Source organism: Harpia harpyja, chromosome 10 (genome assembly GCF_026419915.1).
Source record: "Harpia harpyja isolate bHarHar1 chromosome 10, bHarHar1 primary haplotype, whole genome shotgun sequence".
In the NCBI taxonomy this organism is placed as follows: Eukaryota; Metazoa; Chordata; class Aves; order Accipitriformes; family Accipitridae; genus Harpia; species Harpia harpyja.
The window spans coordinates 40,163,287-40,182,317 of record NC_068949.1 but is presented as its reverse complement, the minus strand read 5'-3'; the positions used below and the strand labels follow the sequence as shown (position 1 = coordinate 40,182,317).

The 19,031-nt window shown below is 43.3% G+C and overlaps 1 protein-coding gene across 3 annotated transcripts in view; it reads right to left on the bottom strand.

The window, feature by feature from the left end:
- Positions 1-4,717: 4,717 nt before the first annotated feature.
- GRK5 (G protein-coupled receptor kinase 5) overlaps positions 4,718-19,031 on the bottom strand; it is a 162,094-nt gene continuing 147,780 nt past the window's right edge. For all 3 annotated transcript variants that reach the window (XM_052798658.1, XM_052798659.1, XM_052798660.1), the window contains 5 exons: positions 18,780-18,988; positions 10,298-10,435; positions 7,706-7,843; positions 6,748-6,879; positions 4,718-6,090 (listed from right to left, as the gene is read on the bottom strand). In XM_052798658.1, the coding sequence (XP_052654618.1) occupies positions 5,992-6,090; positions 6,748-6,879; positions 7,706-7,843; positions 10,298-10,435; positions 18,780-18,988 (716 nt within the window). In that variant the 3' untranslated portion in view covers positions 4,718-5,991. The remainder of the gene's footprint in view (positions 6,091-6,747; positions 6,880-7,705; positions 7,844-10,297; positions 10,436-18,779; positions 18,989-19,031) is intronic.

The window sequence follows — 19,031 nt, the reverse complement described above, 5'->3', positions numbered from 1 at the left end:
CCCTCCATGTTGTAGAATGGGAAAACAAAATTGCACAGAGGTTTGCCCAGGACAGTGAAAAAAACCATGGGCAGAATAGGAATACAAACCACCACTCCTGGCTCCAGTACATAAACCAAGGAGAATACATTTGTGCCAGCAGTAATATTCATTTTAGTGAATAGACAGCACTCTGTTTAAAATTATTTCTTTCATAAAGCCCATTTATCAGTACACTAGCTTAGCTGATCCAACTGCAGCAGCTTGTATTTGTATTATCACAGAGATGTTTGGGGGAGGTCAGTGTATAATATTGTAGCATACTGTTGGCTTTCACCTTCTTTGGTGGTTTCCCTAAAGAAAATAATTTGCAAAATTCTCTGAACCAATTTCTTTCTCTTTTCTTTTTGCAGTTAAGGACAGAAAGTTATTACCAGCCAGCACTGCAATATTATTTAGTATAAAAAAGATTGTGTCCTGCCCAGCACACAAAAGAGAAGAATTGTTTTAAACTCGTGCAGACTTTCAGCTTTAGCACGAGGGTGTTAGTCATTATTATTCTTAATCTAAATAATTACTAGTATTTTAAATTGCAGGTCATTTTTGTGAAAGGCTTGAGACAGACAACTCTGGAATCTTCTGTTTTCCGTGGAGCTGCTGAACAGGCAGATTCTCCCAAACTTCACTGCCAAATGTACCTCCCCGCAGCCCGAGACAGACTAGGACCATCCTTAGGCACGAGAGCCTTTAAGTCTGGACTTCTAGAGCTCCCGCAGGCCACTGTGTACTTCATGCTACACACATGAAGGAAGATGGTCTACATCCCAAGGGCCAGACTAACCCAAGGATGTTCTTTCAAAGAAAAGTCCAGTCTTTTCAAAGATTGTACGGGAAATGCCTAGAAATGCCTGATGAATGATGTCCTCTGCACCGAGACTTAACAAGTGAGTACTATGAATACAAATTGGAAAAAAAAAATCACGACTAACTGTGGAGCAGAGGTTAAAACACTGTATCTTGTCCACAATGAAGTCAGGTCATGCAGTCACCTGTTCCATGGATGTCCGTAAGGAGAAGCAGCTGTGCTATAAAGGGTGTCCATTTATTGCTCTTCCAGAAAAGCCTGCATAGGGAACTCCTGACTGAGGCTCAGATACATGGGAACAGAGACCTGTGTGTTCATGCAGGCTGAGTGGATACCCACTTGCCTCGTCAAACGGTTCCATCTGACCCTCACAGAGATGATGTTGCCTTTGACCCACGGGCCAGACCCTATGCTTAATAGGACCTTGGGTGTGCAATTCCCAGGTTACTCAAAAACTGTGAGCAACGTATGACAAACCAAGGAAGATTGTGCAGCAATGTGTGATAACAACCACCATTGGACACTTGCTGAAGATACACATGTTATGGTAGTTTTCACACTGTCCTCCAGAGCTCACAGCTTGTCTGTCTTCCTTGTCCTGCCCGTGGTTTTATTAGTATTACAGATTGGTTTCCTGGTTTTCTTTTTAGCTGAGGCATCTCTACTGAAAAAGATCAACAGCAACTGGATTTGAAATGCAAGGCTTTGACAGCTGAAGCGAAGAATTCAAGCTGGATCCTGAGGTCTGGTTGAACAACATTAAGCATCAGTGTCTTCGAATCAGACACTTTACTGGGTCAGCCAAGTTTGATTCCCTACTGCTGATGGCACTCTTAGCCATCCTTTCTGGGGGAGGGGATGACTGCAAATTGAGATGGTATCAAGCTGTTTCTACAGGTAGCTGGTATTGTTGCTGAACTGTCAGTTACCAGGCATCCTTCACCAGTAGGGCCAGATGAACACTGTGATACTGAATTCTGCAGCTCCCTAACGGTCAGTTGGATCTCCAGTACCTGTTTGGTTTGATTATCTTCACACCTTTCCGAGCTTCACAAGCAGGTTTTTGTTCAGAAACAACATCTGAGTCATGGCCATTCTTGTAAAAAAATCTCTCTTTAGATAATCCACGTCAAGAGTGCACATGTAAGAGTTTTATTATCTGTTATTTTTTCCTTTATTATCCCTTTGTTTAAAAAAGCCTCTCATCCAACTAGAGAGTGGGAAAAAATGCTACAGGACTTAAGTGAACCTTGAGACACTGTAGAAAATGAATAGCAAACATCTGAATCATAAAAGCCTGTAAACTAATTAGTGTTCATCAGACTACTCAGTAAAGATTTAAAAATAAAAAATAATGCTTGCACAATTCAGGATCAGATTGCAAAAGATTTCTGATTCTTAAAAAGAGTTAGGTTTTCTCATCTGTCTATTTAAAACAAGCAACCAGATCTGAACATATGCGTTTTTTGGAAAGAATTCGTATTGTAATTGGAAAGGAGATACAGACAATTAATCACTCTGGAAAGCTATTAAAGAACTACTCCTTTCTGCTCCTTTGTTACGTGCAAATCCACCTCAAAAACTATTCACTTGGAATCAAAATACTTTGTAGGCAAAGTTGTAGGCAAACCCTGACTAGAAGATTCCTAGGACTGTTCATTATCACTAGTGATGTATGATATTGATTGAATCTTTCAGGGCTTGGATACTGAAAGAATACAACAGTTCCGCTGCCCCAGCATTGCAATACTGTTTGAAGTTTGTCAGACAGGATAGCAACACTTTAGGGATGCAGCATGAAATCTCCCTCAACTGGTCTTGTTTTCTGTCTCTCCCCTTACTCCCTCACTGCTCCCCAGGGGCTGGGATCCAGAGGGACTTCATCCCAGGCTTTACACTTCAGGTGCACATAAGCTGAGTAAGGAACTGTCCCAGCTGAAAGGAGAGCAGGAGAAGGCACATACGCTATCGTTCGCTGCTGTTATAAAAAGTCATCCACCACTAGTTAAGGCTGATAGCATCTAAGAGGTACAAGGGCATCTACAATCTATATTTGCAGTTTGTTCACCAGCTTTCAGTAAGGGGTTTGTTGTTATTAGGATTTTATTTCCCAAGTGGGAGATGGTAAAGAAAGAATATTTATTTAGTCTTCATGTGGCAAATGGGTAACATGGAGGAGATGAAGCCCTTGGGCCAATAGCTGCAGTTTTATCAGATTCCAATAGCTGCAGTTTTATCAGATTTATCCAATGAAATATTAATGGGCTAAGCCCTCCCCCAACTGTCTTTTTTCCTTCCTCATGGTGGCAGGTCGATATTATCAGCCATGTTTTTCTGATGGGGGAATATGCGTGTCTGTTGCTGCAGAGTGATACAACGGCAGTGGTGGAAAAAAAAGCTTAGTCTTTCACCCTGCTCCCCCCATCCAGCACCCTCTTCCCCTAGCATCAGCGTAGAGGATGAAAGCAACTGAGGGTGCACAAACATATTGTATACCATACTGCTAGAAGGCGATGTCTCAGAGTGATAGAAACAGATTGGAGTTGCACAACATTTGCAGCTCTCTAAGAAGAACTAAGATGTGTGTCTTGTCTTGTCTCAGCTACACTGATATACATCCGTTGTCTGGCTAAGATCTGTTTCTCCACTTCTCACCTACATTTCTTGAAATCAGGTGAAATCCCGTATGTCATTGAAGAAGGCCTGTGAAAACCTCCCAGAGCAAGTATGTCTTCATCCAGAGCGTGCTCAAGTGACTGATCAGATTCCTGTTGACTTAGGTAGCTTTACATCAGGCCATGAGAACAGAAGTGGAAGTAATAGCCCTATATCTGTCTATAGTGGCTTTCACCTCTACAATATTTCATTCCCCTCCTGTCAGGAAGCTGAAACCATTATAGGTTTAGTTTATAGCTGATACAGAGAGAGAAAATTACTCAAAATTTTCATCTATTACTAGCTCTCTAAAATCTTGCATCTTCCAGATGATCTGCAATGCCATCATCTGACATGGGAGAGTGGCTGAAGCTCTCCCTGAGTGCCACCAATACAGGGAAAAGGAATTTCTGGACCACGCTGATCCAAAGGAAAAAGAGGAACAACTTCTTGGTGATATTATGGCACGGTTACACACCTTCACTACATGTCTACTAACGACCAGGAAAACTGGAGGCTTTTCAAATGATGTGGACTTGCATCTTAATCTACTTTGCTCCTGAGCAAAGGCACCAAAGCCTCACCTCCCTTTCTTGACTTTTCTCTGTCAGCTGCTTTATAAAAATCCTGTCCCTGTTGTGTGTGTCTCTCTCATGACCTCAAGCTGGTTTGGTATGCAATTCCTGTGTCTTTCTCACTCAGAGATTTGCCACTACTAACCTGCATCTTTTTTCCTCTCTGCATTGGCCAGATAGAACATATACATGATAGTCTAATGAATTTTGGCTATTAAGACTTCTACTGGAACAGTGCTTCCTTGTACCCTGGGATAACTGAGCTGCTAGCTAACAGGGTTTTAGACACACCAGGCTGACCTTCAGATGTTCCTGATGACCTAAAGGTGTAAAATCATCAGTATACTCTAGCCAACATTGTCAAGAGCATGGTGAACGAACATGTTTTAGAGAACACGCTGGGCTACAGAGATCCTGTCTGCACCTGGGGGGACAAAGGTTTTCCAGTTCCTGTTGAAGGGAAGTAACCACATTTTTGATCTGGTGTTCTTAATAGATAGTGGCATACTTGAGAAGAGCATGATTCAGATGCCTGAGGTACTGCTACTGATCCCAACTGATCCTGTTTATACTGGTGGGAACAATGTTTTCATCAATGGTTAAAGGATCCTGGACAAAGAACGATGGAACCAAAAGTGGGAGGTCTTATTTCATAACTGAAAGTTTATTCAATTAAGTTGAGGATCTAATTGAGGGGACGAGTCATGGTGTGTTTGGCATGACACATGGAAGTACTCTCTAAGTGCAGACACAACCTATAGGGTCTGCTACTGCTCAAAAGCAGCTCAGATCCCACTCTGAACCTCCACAGCTCAGCTCTAGAAAGCTGTCATGAATCTCATGGTCAGCACAAACCAGTCTAGTGATTTTCTCTCTTGCTACCTGTTTGATATGGGCAACTGTGGAAAGGTCTAGGACTTTGGACTGCAGCATGGAGAACGCTTTGAGTTTTGTTCTCATTTCAGCAGGTGCAGGTTTCAAGTCCTTGAAAAACAAATGGTCGTTTGCTTTCCTGGTCACCTATCCCTCAGCTTTGTTCTTGCTGTCATTAGAAACAGCACAAAAACTAGTGAAGGAGAAGGGCTTAAAATAGGGTTCCCTTTCTAACTAAAAAGGTTATGATGAGCTAACAACGTAAGTAAGTGCAAATCTCAGCTGTGCTGGTCCCATGACATCACAAATCTTAGGCATAGCAAGTAGCATTCTTGAATGCATCAAAATCTTGTCTTTTAGCATTTAATGCGAGACATTACAAACTAATGAAGAGGAGAAATGTATGCAGTGTTGCTGTAAACCAAATATACAGATGTAAAATAATTAAGAATAAACTGTTCCATAAAAATGCATGTCAATAAAACCCAGTCTGATAAAGTGATTTATGAATAATTTTCTAGAATTACTAAAAAGAATGATTTCTCGTTTGAGGCTCTGGAAGTCTTGAGTCACATTTTTTTTTCTTTTAAAAAAATGTCTTAAAACACATGGCTTTACAGCTGCTGCTTGGAAAATATACACCTCCAAAGTCTGACTTTCATTTAAATACAAATGTACAAAATGTAAACTGAGACAATAGAGAAATTTACAAAACTTTTCTTTAAAAATAATAAAGACAAAATTCAGTTCTAGTATGATGCTATTTAAATACGTGCAAGTAGTCATGTTCATTGAATTTCTATTGCAATGTTCTAAATAGACAAATTTGATTCACACAGTCTTGAGTGCCACCTCCAAAAACAGACCTGAGTGGAAAATTCTTCTTAAAATGCGAGGCTCCACTGGAAGGAATGGATAGACAATCTCCATTTTTGGGAGATCCTTTTTTTTTTTCACTCAACGGTGGAGGCTCTCTCATCCATAGAAGCTCCATAGATTATAGTGGAAGGATGCAACATGTTGTTTCATAAAACTGAGTTGGAACTAGCTGCTTCCAGTGGAGTTTGAACTTACGTGATTTGAATTTATGTGGTGATTTAAACTGGCCTTTGAATTTGGAGAACTCTTTGAATTGTTCTGATGCTGTAGAAAGAGGAAGACAATGACAATTAGATTCCCAAAATATGCCATGCTTTCTTTTAGTCCAACATTGTTCATTTTATGTTGATAACGTACCGACTGGACTAATCTGACTAAACAGAGGATACCTGCCAATGCTCAGGCAAGGTTTTAACCCTACAGAAACAGATCGGTCTAAGAATGTTATTTAGATTTGCAAGTGGTGCCATGGTGCCTCATGAAAGCTGTACATCATGTATTATCTGGTCTGCTCTCTTCTCTAGTGTCTTGGTTTCCTGCCATAACTACCTCACTCAAAATTTGCACCTTCTTTTTTTTAAACACATAAATCAAGGATTTTCACAAGAAACTTATTAAAACATATAACCATTTCAAAAGGCATTTCAGCCTACCACTGAAAAATAGGTTGGGTAAGAAGTTTTCAGCTGCTGGAAACAAAGCTCATGAACAACACTGGAAATTCTGGTGGTAAAAAAATCACGAGACGTAGATGGAAACCTTGGGATATGCAGTATTAGTCAGGAAATTACCAGGTAACTGTGACAGCCAGCCCTCTCTCTAAGATGCACTGTCTTTCTCCGAACAGAAATACCACCAGAACACGGCTGTGACATTGGGCATCTATGGGAGTTTCCTTGTCTTAGTCATAAAAGATCTCACCTGTCGTTTAAATATCCTCTGTAGCAATCCCTTCTTGGGTGGCTCTGGGGGGTAGCTTTTGTTTAGGTCTGGTGAAATAGTACCATTTGGTCCAAATACATTCAGTTCTTTGAAACACTCTGTTTCTATCATCTAGTGGAATACAATAAGAAAGAAAAAAATACATTATACATCTGCATTAAATATATTCCAGTAGTGCTAGGTTGTTCAAAGTCAGGATCAGGACCAGCAGCTTGAGCAATATGTTAGGAGAGTTAACAGTTGAATTCCTGCTGGTGGCTATAGAAGGCAAATAGGATGTATGAAAAAGAGAGGCTGAGTCTGCTCTGCATGTTTGCACATCAGTCTTATTAGAAGTTGCCCCATAAAGCTTTCTGTTCTTTTCTTTAGCACTGTGGAGAATATTGGGTAAAGACAGGAATACTCACAAAATCCCAGTTATTAGCACCCCTCTGCCTAAGTGGATCTGCTGTTTGATCCAGAGCTGGATTATGAAATCCACTATTGGCTGTGTTTTGATATCAAACAGAAACAAAGACCCAGATCTGGAAACGCTGGAGCAGTTCAAGGTCCAGAGTCAACCGCTGGGACCCGCTGCAGGTACAAGACAATGGGTGAGATCAGGATCACCAATGGAGGAGGTTCCCATTCGGACTTCCAGCCATCCCACGGAAGTTCTGAGAGCTGTTGTCAAAACACCTCTGTAGAAATCCAGGAGAAGGAAGTACAGTAGGATCCTTGCCAACTTACACAAATACGCAGAGCCAACAGATACAGTCACCTGAACTTGCCATCTGTGGTACATTATAGGTCTTGAAAGAGGCCATTTGTAACTTATGAAAGCATTAGAGTCTGGCAAGTTATCCAGTAGTTATGTATTACTGGAAATATACAGCTCATCTTAAACCATCTGTGTTAGGGGTTTTACTGGAGTAATTTTACTATGATACATCCTTACCTCATTTTGCCACGGAATAGACACCGATCCTGTGGAAAACTTGGAATAGAAATCATCATCTGTTTGGTCCAGGTTAACTCCTTTCACTGTGGAGAACTGCTCAATGTCTAACACATCCTTGCAGTATACTGCTCTGGGCTATCTCAGCAGAAAAAAAAAGAAAAACAGCAAGAGAAAAAAATATTTCTGAGTCTGACCATGTGCTTTAATTCACAGATTCAGTCAAGTGAGAATGCCTAACAACAAGTGACTATCTGCGTCCTGCTTCTCTAGACTTGCTCTGCCCGCATGTTTATCATCAAAGGCTGACTTCGCTTTAAGCATGTTAAGCTTCCCACTTTGAAGTCCTTAAAGCATCAGCACAGCCAAAGTGGGTTTTAGTCATCCATGTAGCATATGGTTAAGAGATGAGGGGAAAAGGACAGAAAGAGCAAGAAAACAAAAATCAAATCCTTCAGCAGTCTTTTCTTTTAGAGAGGGAACAACAGAAAACCAGAATGTTTATGAGTGACACACTGGAGACAGCTCTGAAAAGGGGCTCCAAATAGAAGTGTCCTTCTGCTCAGATAGCTGTGGAGTTTGCAGCTTCAAAGTTTGAAGGAATGTATACTAATTGCTAAAGAAAACAGAAGAGGTTTGGCATTTTTCCATTGTTTTTATTTATAGCTCAGCTACTGGCAGCTGTCCAGAATCACCTCTATTAACTCTTTTAACTTGGCTGCATTTCTTCAAACCACTAGTCAAATGGCTTTGTCTTTTTAAACTACTTAATTTTCTGGGATGACAGAGACCGGACTCTTTGCAGTGATGCTGCTTTTAGCTCATATTCCAGCAGCCAGCCACAGAAAGCAGAAATAGTCATCACTGGCTACCTGTCATAGTTAGTGCGGTCATCTGCGTGCCCAGAGAGTTCCCATCGACAACACAGTTACCTTCTGATGCGCAGGAATAATTGAGGGGTGGCTTGTGGGACTAGCCTGACCTGCTGAACTCAAGCACGTGTTGAATCCTACTGTCTACACATGGTACCATGACTGCACAGCCCAGGGGTCCAACCGTGCAGTATTTGATCTAGATCTGAGCAGTGTGACCAAACAAATCAAGCTGATTCCTGTCGGAAGTCCTATTTGCTGGAGGCTGCATCCCTCTGCATTCCTGACGGCTGCAATCCGCAATATTTTTGTGGAGACAGAGTAGTCTAGAAGAGGATGGAGAGACTTGGGTTGGATTACAACCTCTGCCATTGGCTATATAGCTTTGGGTGATTCAGCTGACTTCAGTAAAGACTTGGAAATCTATGCATGAAGTGCCAAATAAATTAAATTAGGGGCAGCTCTTGAGTTCCCAATAAATAGCCATAAAAATTTATGTGCCTCTGCTTTAGCAAATATGTCTATAAGAGGTGCCTTCTAGGCCTTACATGCCACAGTTAAGCTTTTAATACACTCTGGCGGATCCCAAATTTGAGCCCAGAATTTTCTAATTTTCTACATCAGAAAGAAATAGTAGCTTGTCTCCTATTTCTTCCCACTAAAGCAGGTCGTAACACCACGGGCTAATTGGCAGGAATAACTAGGCCGCATAGTAAAATGTAAAGCAAAACCAGAGCAGCTAAAGTAAACTTTTGTAGCGTTCAAACCACTTTGGTTTGGTTGAGTTTGCAGCAATGTGAATGAGAGCTGCCAAGATGTTACTTTCCTTAATACGTTAAAATGGCAGTGTTTACTTAGAACCATATGGGAACTTTAAGGATAGAAGGTCTAGCCAGAAAGAGAGCCCTGCAGGAGGAAAATAATCAGATAACTCTGTGCACTGGGGTAGAGACCGATACCACAAAAGGGTGGAAAAAGTTTTATTATTGCCAATGCAACAAAGACTTCCAGTATGAGCAAGACTGGTGTGTAAACCTGAGTAAGGATTCAATTCTGGATTCCGTGCCCCGTGAACATTAACAAGTTCAAAATGCTCTCTCAGGTCCAAATCACCTCCTCTGCTTGAGGTGACACTTGATATCTGAACCTGGTTCAGGCTTTCTGTAACGAATGCCTGTTTTCATGATGATCCAGTCCATTCCTCAGTTCCACAGAGCTTTGGACTTTGTAATTCTGGTTTCACCTCAGCGTCTATATCTGTTTCACCTCAGCATATATATCTATATATCTGTATGCATACGTGTGGCTTTCATTGCTGACTGTTCTGAGCACCTCCTGGTCCTAAGTGTACTTATTCTCACGCTACTACCATGGATAAGGAAATACAAAGGTTCCCAGTTTAAAGTTTTGGAACTGGGGCATGAGCAGATCAAGTGGTGCCTCCAGAGTCACACAGGAAGACTGTGGTAAAGTGAGTGGGAATGAATCAAGCCCCAGGTTACCACCCTACGTGGAGTCGCACCCACCCTGCATGCACACGTCTACAGAGCAGCTCTCCTCTTCCTCCCAGCATCCCCACGCCAGCCTATCACACCTTCCTAGGGCAGCTACCCATGCAGAGGGTGATGACAGCTCTAAGAGAGAGAAGCTATTTTAGAAACAAATCTCTTGAAAGAGGCCACTTCCTCCTTCAGAAGGGGGTTCTTCCTATCGTACTTACATCAGGGACAAAGGGAGGATCCAGCATTCCTGCTTCTAACCGCTTGAAATTCATGCTCTTGAAAAAGGGGTGCCTCTTCACTTCTGTGGCACCTTCCCCTTGACATCCTAGCCGCTGCTTCACGTCTTTGGTGAGGAGCTGAAACATGCCAAGAGGAACGGTAAGGTTGTCAGAAAAGCAAGAGCTCCACAAAGATATTTTTATCTCCAGTTGGTTTTGAATGTGCCCAGAGAGAAGTACAAAGGGGAATTGTAATTGCTGTTACTTAATGGCCAAAGTTAAATGGTTTAGGACTGCACTGTTCTACATGCTGGTGAAACCCTTTGAAAATTACCTACTGTGAAGTGTTTACAGTCAAAATACAGACCGTTGGTTCTGCTTACTTTCAGTGAACACTTTCAAGGAGAGCTCTGCTAGACCCTAATAACATATATAGATGCATATTCCTAAGTCCCATGTGCTTTTTCGTGGTTCTTTTTTTTTTGTTGGTACTCTTCTAAGAATAATTTTCCTGTGTTGCTTAGGCTGAATGACTTCACTTTCAAATTGTATTTCCCTCCACCCACTGCAGTATATTCCAGTACATCACGTGACACATTGAACCAACCCTTTGTGCTCATGGGCTTATCTCTGCTGAACTCAAGGGGAGTTTTGCCCATGGAGCCAGTATCAGTAACCATCCTCAGTTCAGCCTTGTTTGTTTTCAGAAAAGGGCAATGCACCACCTCTACCTGCTACAGCAAGTCCTGCCTGTTTCCTGGGTACCTGTAATGGAGCAATGGACACTAACTGAACTCAGCATCGTTGGTCTATTAGATAAGCAGGTCCATGAACACAAACACAAGGGCTGTAGGTCCTGGAAGACCTTGTATGGATGGACCAATCGATCTCCAAGACAACAGTTCAATGAAAGAACAATTCTGGTACAGACTAGTTGGTGGATGAGGAGACAGAACATGTAGCCAAATCTTCACCAGAATGCCTCTTCTTTTAAATCATATGCGTAGAATCAAATAGGCTAAATCAATGCCTTAAGAGATCACATCTAAACAGTTGAAGAGAGGCAGAGCTCAGCATGCAAATGACTGGTGCAAGAAGACCATCACTTGGGACAGGGACCTTTCCAGATGTACCACTGACTTCAGGCAATCTGTTGAAAAGTGAAGGTTCACAAATTTGTTTCCTTTTTTTCCTTCCATTCATCTTTGAGGAAGCCTGCATGATGCTCTCAGATAGAGGAGGGAAAGTGTAACTCCAAACTCACCATAATCTACCTAGAGATTTCAACTGCCTGTTAAAGACATGCATAACATGTGCCTTAGCACGACAGAAAACTAAACATGCACTGAAAACAGCCAAGGCTGGCTTTGCTGGAGCCTGCACTCTGGGGGAAAAGACTACATACTTACACTGCAACATCACCAAGGACGTAAGAGTACGGCCCTTTCCCACAGGAAGGGTATATGCCTCCCGGAGCTGGGCACGCAGCCAGGCAGACACCCCACCGCTCAGCGCTTTTGGTACCCTGATTTCTAAACGGCTGCTGAAGGAAGGGGCTGAGCCAGCCTGCACGGACACCAAGGCTGTGCGGCGGCCGCTGGCCCCACCGCTGCCGGCTGGAGAAGGGAAGGGAGAGGGGCAGGAGGGGGATGCCCGGCGCGGCCCCGGCGGAGGGGAGCGCGGCTGCCGGGCGTACCGGGGGCCGCCGGGGGGCAGCAGAGGAAAGGGCGGCGCGGCCGGGCAGCGCGGTGGGGCCGGGGCGGCGGCGGGGCGGCGCGGAGCGGCGGCGGGGCGCGGCCGGGGGCGGCGAGGCGTTCCGCGCCCCTCGGGGAACGATCCCGCCGAGTCAGCGGCGTCGGAGCTGTGTCGGGGCCTCTTCCCTGCGGCAGGAGGGGACTGGTGCCTGGGTGCCCGGGGGAGGGAAAGGTTCACGCCTCACCTCCTCTTCCGTCTGCAGCTTTGCTGCTCCAAAGCAGGTATTGAAAAGCAGCCATCTCCCCTCGCCCCCTCCCCAGGTGGGCTGCGCAGACCAATCGCACTGAAATGATTAGTAAAACTCACTGGGACTGCCTTCCCCCGCGGGGACTCAGCGCCCGTGCAGGACCGCGGGGTGGGTTGGGTTCTCTGAGCATCCGAGTCTGTGAAGGTGTCTGGCTGGAGCTGGGTTTTGTTGTCCTTATCACTGATTTACACTCTTTAGGCTTCTTTGAATGCTCTCCTACCCCCTGGGCATCAGTGGTTTTCTTATCTGACTTCCACAGCCTCCTCAGTTCTGCGTTTTTTTGCTAGGGGCCTCATTTCCAGCCTGAGACAGCAAATGGCTATGGCAATCAGTGTGCCCTGTATATGCAGAGACCATCCTCCAGCCAGTCCTGAGCAAGCTACGATGGCAAAGGCCAACCAAGCAGCCAGATGAGGTGGTGAAGGGGTTTATGGGGTATAAAAGAAGAGTCTTCTGCTCAGCTCTTTCTACCTCAGCAGTAGCAGCATCAATAGCCAGAGAAGACTGTATGGATTTGAGGGAAAAGCTAGTGGTTCTGGCCACAACAGCAACTTCCAGCTTCCAGATAGCAACGTCCCTTTCTTCCTCACAGTTTCCTCTGCCTCTGCTGCTGTCTAGGTGGTGACATCTGGTCTGACTGGTCACCGCAACTGCCCGGTTCATTGTAAAGGACTGAGATAAGAACTTTGTCTCACCATCGCCTGATTAATGTTGGCTCTGCCTACATGCTCTGGCTGGCCCAACTTTCACTCCCCCTTCCGTACCTTTGGAACGGGACATTCATAGACGGAGAAAGACTTGAAGAAACATCTCTATGCCTTGCCATCCTCTGAGCATATAGATTCACATGATACAGCACCATATTGATCTAGCTCATAGGAAAAGGTCTTTTTCAGGGCACTTCTCTGGAGCTTGCTTTCCCTGGGTAGAAGGAAAGAGGGATGTTTTGCTTTCAAATCCTTGCATGAGACTTTGAGCTGTCATGGTCTTGAGGCACGGTTTTTTGTTGTGGGGTTTTTGGTTTTACTTCTTTTCTTTTTTTTTTTTTTTTTTTTTGTAAATCCCAACAGGCATATGAATTTAGCCTATGTAAAGAAGATTGCTTTGAATTTCCAGTCAAGATCTGGTTTGCTCAATTGTGGCTGGGCAGAGAAGACAAAAGTTCTTTTGATCTTCTGTTCTCAGGTTCTCAGGACTTTCCTTACAGATCAAAAGAAGAATCTGAAGGCAGAAGGACCACTTTTACTAAAAATGGCTCTGATACACTTTTGGAAATGACAGCTTGAAGCTTTCAGGAACAGTGCTGCTGAGGAGCAAGTTGTAGTAGGAAGGGGTAGATTTGGACTTGCCTGTAGATGATAAAGGAGACCTCTGCAGTTTCTGCTCTACAAGTCAGCTGTGAAGGGAAGAAAGGGGGGTAACTTTCCTGTCTGTGCAGCCAGTAATTCTCCTGGCTCTGGACTAAGTGGGAAGACCAAGATAATCTGAGAATTTACCCTTACCAGGCTGCAAATGTTAGAAGTTGTTTGGAGTGTGTGGTCAGAGGACGGAGTAGTTAAGGATAGAAAAAGGCTGTCTGGGGATTCCTGGGCTCCTCTGCAATAAACAAGGGAGTATTTCAGGAACCTCAGATGCGAGAAGGAAGTCTCTGGAGCATGAATGCCGTTGGTCATGGGTGGCTGGCCACTCAAAAGGGACCAGGCCACTGGGACTAGGCTTGGACTGAAAGACCACAGAAAGGAGAGGATTCTCCTGCAAAGCCTGGCTGCCGGGGAGCAGCTGCCTGCCTCTTGAGGAGAGTCCCAGGGGAGTCCCAATGGAGAAAAAAATAAGAAATTCATGGAATTTGGTAAGCTGTAGCTGCAGCCAGCTCTAGAGTTAGCAACAGGTGAAACCAGATACTTCTGTTGTGGATATTGAGAGACAGCATGAACTAGAATATTTTCCAGAAGGGAAAGTCCTTCCTTTCTCCAAGGAATAATGAGTCTTGTACCATTTCCTGCAGCCCCAGCAGCTTTCTGCAACAGTAAACCTGTGTAATAGCCTGAAATATGCATCCTATTTGGGAATCTGACCAGGGAAAGAAAACAGAGATAACAACTGTATGTTTTGAGTCATCTCTACAGTTTTGTTTAATTCAGTTTCAAAGGATGTATTTAACATGAATAGAAAGCAGAACAAAAGCAACTACATCAGGCTGATGACAAGCCCTCCTGGGACAGCAGTGCAATGACCCAATCAAACATAATTTAAGTGTAATTCTACAGCCAAAACCTACGGAGAATTCACAGAGCTTCAGATCTGAAGATGGCTTAGGCCATCCAACCATGCATTAAGTTGATACCAAGCAGCAGAGCTTTATGTTCTGGTAACAAAGGCTCCAGATGACACTGGATGTGTATAAATGAGGGCAGGATTTAGTCTACAGAGTTATGGGTAAGGCGTGACTAGAAGAGGATTTTCAGAGAAGAGTCTTGAGTAGAGCAGTGAAGTTACCTTAAGATCTTTTTCTTGATATAAAGAACTCTCTGATACTTTCATGTCACTCATTTGATCCCCGCTGGGGATTCAAACTCTGCAGTGTCTGAGACTTTTTCCACAACTTTGTTTTGTTTCCTTTACAAAAAGAAACAACTGTTGTGAGGATTGCTAAAAAAAGCCAACAGTCCCCAAAGTGCTGCTTTATTTATCCTCATGTGATCAGTCAGTTCATATCATGTAATAAATAACTCCAAGTCCTAAGATGCTAGTCCTAAAATTATTGGAGTAAGGGAAACTTTTTGTAGGGTAAGAGTGCAAACAATTTTTGCTCATGAAAAGAGAAAAGGGGAATGGTAAAACCCCTTCCATTGACCCAGCTGATCAAATAGTTTAAGGGATCACCTAGATAAATTTCAACTCTGAAACAGAAGTAAACATACTATTTTTAACAATTTTTACAGAACAGAAAAGTAATACTATGGTCACATCTCAATTACTAAATGAGACAAGACAGTGATGTGGGAACTGAAGATGCCAGAATGACATAAATGGCTGTATATTGCACTGCTTTTGCTTATGAAATCACAGCCCAATCTGGCCAACTGAAGAGTCAAAGCTCTCTCAGGCATGGGTGACAATTAACCTTATTGCAAAGGCTTACTACAGAAGATCTATTATTATTATTATTATTATTATTAGCAATAGCAATAGCAATGATAATCATTTGAAGAGCACCTTCATGTGTATGAGGTGCCTCTCAAGACAGATGAAAGAGCAATTATTCTCAGGCAGCACTGATAAACTTTAAGGTGTCATAATGTGTGAACAAGTTGTTTACAGGGATGAAAGCAGAGAGGAGGGATGAAAGCAGGCAGGCCTAGTAGCAGTATGATGACAGAGTTTCTGGTGGTGAGTGAGGAAGAGAAAAAATTGCTTTTGGGGAAAAAAGAACCCATCATCTCTTAGTTGGTTGGGGAGGCACTTTGGGAAGGGAATGGAGATCAGAATCACAGAACCGCTGAGGCTGGAAGGCACCTCTGGAGTCTAGTCCAATCCCTCTGCTCAAAGCAGAGTCACCTAGAGCAGGTTGTTCAAGGCCATGCCCAGCTGGGTTTTGGATATCTCCAAGTGTGGAGACTCCACAGCCTCTTTGGGCAACCTGTTCTAGTATTTGACTACCCTCACCATGGAAAAGTGTTTTCTGATGTTCAGAGGGACCCTCCTGTGTTTCAGTTTGTGCCCATGGTCTCCTGTCCTGTCACTGGGCACCAAACCAAGAGTTTGGCTCCGTCTTCTTTGAACCCTCCAATCAGAGATCCCTTTTGTGGAGTCAAATGGGAGCTGCAGGAATGAGAAGCGGCAGGGAAGATAGTCTGCGGGAAACGTAGACAAACAGGACGCTGACAGAGTGACAGAAGAGCACAACAATATGTGCTCGTCCAATACTGTTGACTTGAATGCACTTCAAGTCACATCTTTGGATGCAAGGCTGCACTTGTCAGGGAAAACACACATGTACATCAATGAACTACAAGTCATAACAACAACAAACAGGGAGCATTTCCTAGAAAGATTGGATTTTTTCACAGAAAAAAACCCCAAAGTGAAGCAGTTATGTTATATGGGAACTATGGGTTGGGGAGCTTCCCAGAAAGCCAGCTGCCCCTGTTCCTAATTATTTATTATTCATCTCTGTTTCAGTCCAAAATGAGGGCTGATTTATGGGAAATTACTTACAAAATGAATATGGAAATATGGGATGGATGATGATTAATAGGAGCTATGATACGTGCCTGCAAAAATGCAAAGGGCATAAACATCCAGGAGGGGAAGGTTGACATGGGGTGACACTAAAGGGTTTTCATATGAGTAAATTAATAACGACAATGTATTTCCTGATGGCGACGCTATTAGCTCATGGAGTAAGCTTTGAAGAGAAGATTAGGAGACATGGTGGAAAGCATGTTGTTCCTCACTCCTGCCCTGAAGACTCCACTACAGGAAAGCCTTTTGCGTTGGATCTTTGTGAAGACCCGAGTTGAATTTATGTACTGCAACTTTATGCTTCATTTTGCAGGTATGATGGGTACTTAATTACCACTTTTTTGTTTCCTTCTTAAGATGCTGATACAAAGCAACAAACTTCTGGTTTGCAATATAAAGAGCAAAAAGTATTTGAGAATATATTTGAATCATGGATGTTTAAAAATATGACTTGATAAAATAAATGACTTTTAGATGGAAAACCACAAATGCCATCATGCTCGGTATCAGAAGTAAGGCTCTTCCAGACTTAAGGCACAGTAGTTTTAATGCATTAATGCTCAAAAATGACAGGGTTATCTTTGCATCCATTAAGAGTTTGCACAAACCACCTAAATAAACATGCCACGTGATTAGACAGTGAAGCAGTAGATCAAGTTGTCAGGAATGATTTACATAGAGTTCATGGTTCCCTGAGGCAAGGGAATGAGTTAGACAACTTCCTGAGATCCCTGAAACCAGAGACTTTGTGGCTTGAAGATGAAAATGACCACTACAGTACAATGACTTTCACTGTCTACTCCCCTGGGAGTGATAGGTCATCGCCAACACTATCCCGTCAATGCTACATTTAATTCTTCTCAAGTTGTCATGGGCTTGGTTATTTTCAAAGTATACTCTCATTCTATTAGGCCTCATGCCTGCAACTAACTACAGAACAAGCAACAGGAATATAATTTTTGCCTCATGACACTTTCATTTCATGCTAACAACAGGACGTGCACAAAGTCTCTGCCACTCCGGCAGACGCTGCATCTCACCTGGTGGGAGCTGAGATGCTACTAGAGAAGAGATGGCAGGCTGTTTGAGCACATGAAATGGTCTGTAAGAGTCTGTGGCTGTCCTAGATTCTCCCACGCCGACTTCACTGGGGGCTCTGAATTGCATATTAAGGGCAGTGAATGGCCTAGAGTATCTATCAAGAGTGATGTCAGTTAATTACTACCCCTGGGATTCAGCAATGAGTTGGTGCACTGTAAGTTAATGACTTCCAGGCATGATACTTGGCAATTCTACCATTATTATTTTGCAAGGAGACTTCAATGTCTCTTCATGAAGCCAGCCAACCAAAATGTTGTTGATCTGCTGTTTGCTTGCCTGTTGCACAAGATATTGGTGAAACTCTCACTACCTATTTGTTGACCTTTCTTTCCCTTCATTCTCTCTCTCCCAGTATACACAGATGTGTCATTGTCTCCAAAGGAGACTTCACTCTTTAGCAAACAACATCAAGAAAAAGGCCACATCCCTTTCCAAATTACAATTCAGCCTTCTAAAGATGGTTGTCGACAAGACATTGATGAATTCAGACACAGCTTTGAGATTTCTCAAAGGGTTTGAGGATTTCCATTGTCAGACATGGCTATTGTGCTACGAAAATGACTCCCAGCTGAAAGAGTGAGAAAACATTTTAAAGGACAGCTCAACAGTATTAAAAAAAGCTGGATACCCTGGCACCCTGGGGGAAAAGCTGCTAACAAAGTTAGTGAGATGGGTTGGGACAACATTTGAGTGTCACAATAATTTCATTGCATAATCTTTGTCCTGCTTACCCCCAGCTCTCACCACAGACAATGGAAGCACGGGGGTTTCAGTTCCTTGCAGGAGACAATCAGAGTCTTGCATCATGAAGTCCTTTTTATTTTTTCTACAAGATTATAAAAGACAGAAATGCATTCTTGACTGCAAACTAACATTCAAAGTCTCACGAGAATAGATACCGCTCCCTTGGCCATCAAACTTTGGAGAGGACTCAAGATGACCGTGATGAATCTCATGGAGAAGCAAGCCCAAATAAACACAATTTGAATGAATAGAGAATGCAGTCATCCCATCAACAGATGAGCTTGGTTAGTCCTTGTCTCTGCAGCCCCTCTATGGTACTGGTTACTGCTCAAACCATGTCAGATACAGCTTGCTAATGAAGCTGCCGCACTGGGCCTTCAAGCCTCTTACCATTTTACAGATGGACTTGGCCTCCTCAGAAAACTTGTGGGAGTACACCTCTTCTGTCTCCAGCACTCTTCTGTCCACTTCTTCCCTCTTCACCTTCTCTTTCCTTCCACGAAATGGTGATTGCCCAGCAATCATTTCATAAATGAGACAGCCCAGTCCCCAGTAGTCAGGGCTGAGTGTGTATCTCTGGTTGTTCAACACTTCTGGAGCTGTGGAGGAGAAAGATGTGTCTTGTGGAAATGCTTGATATTT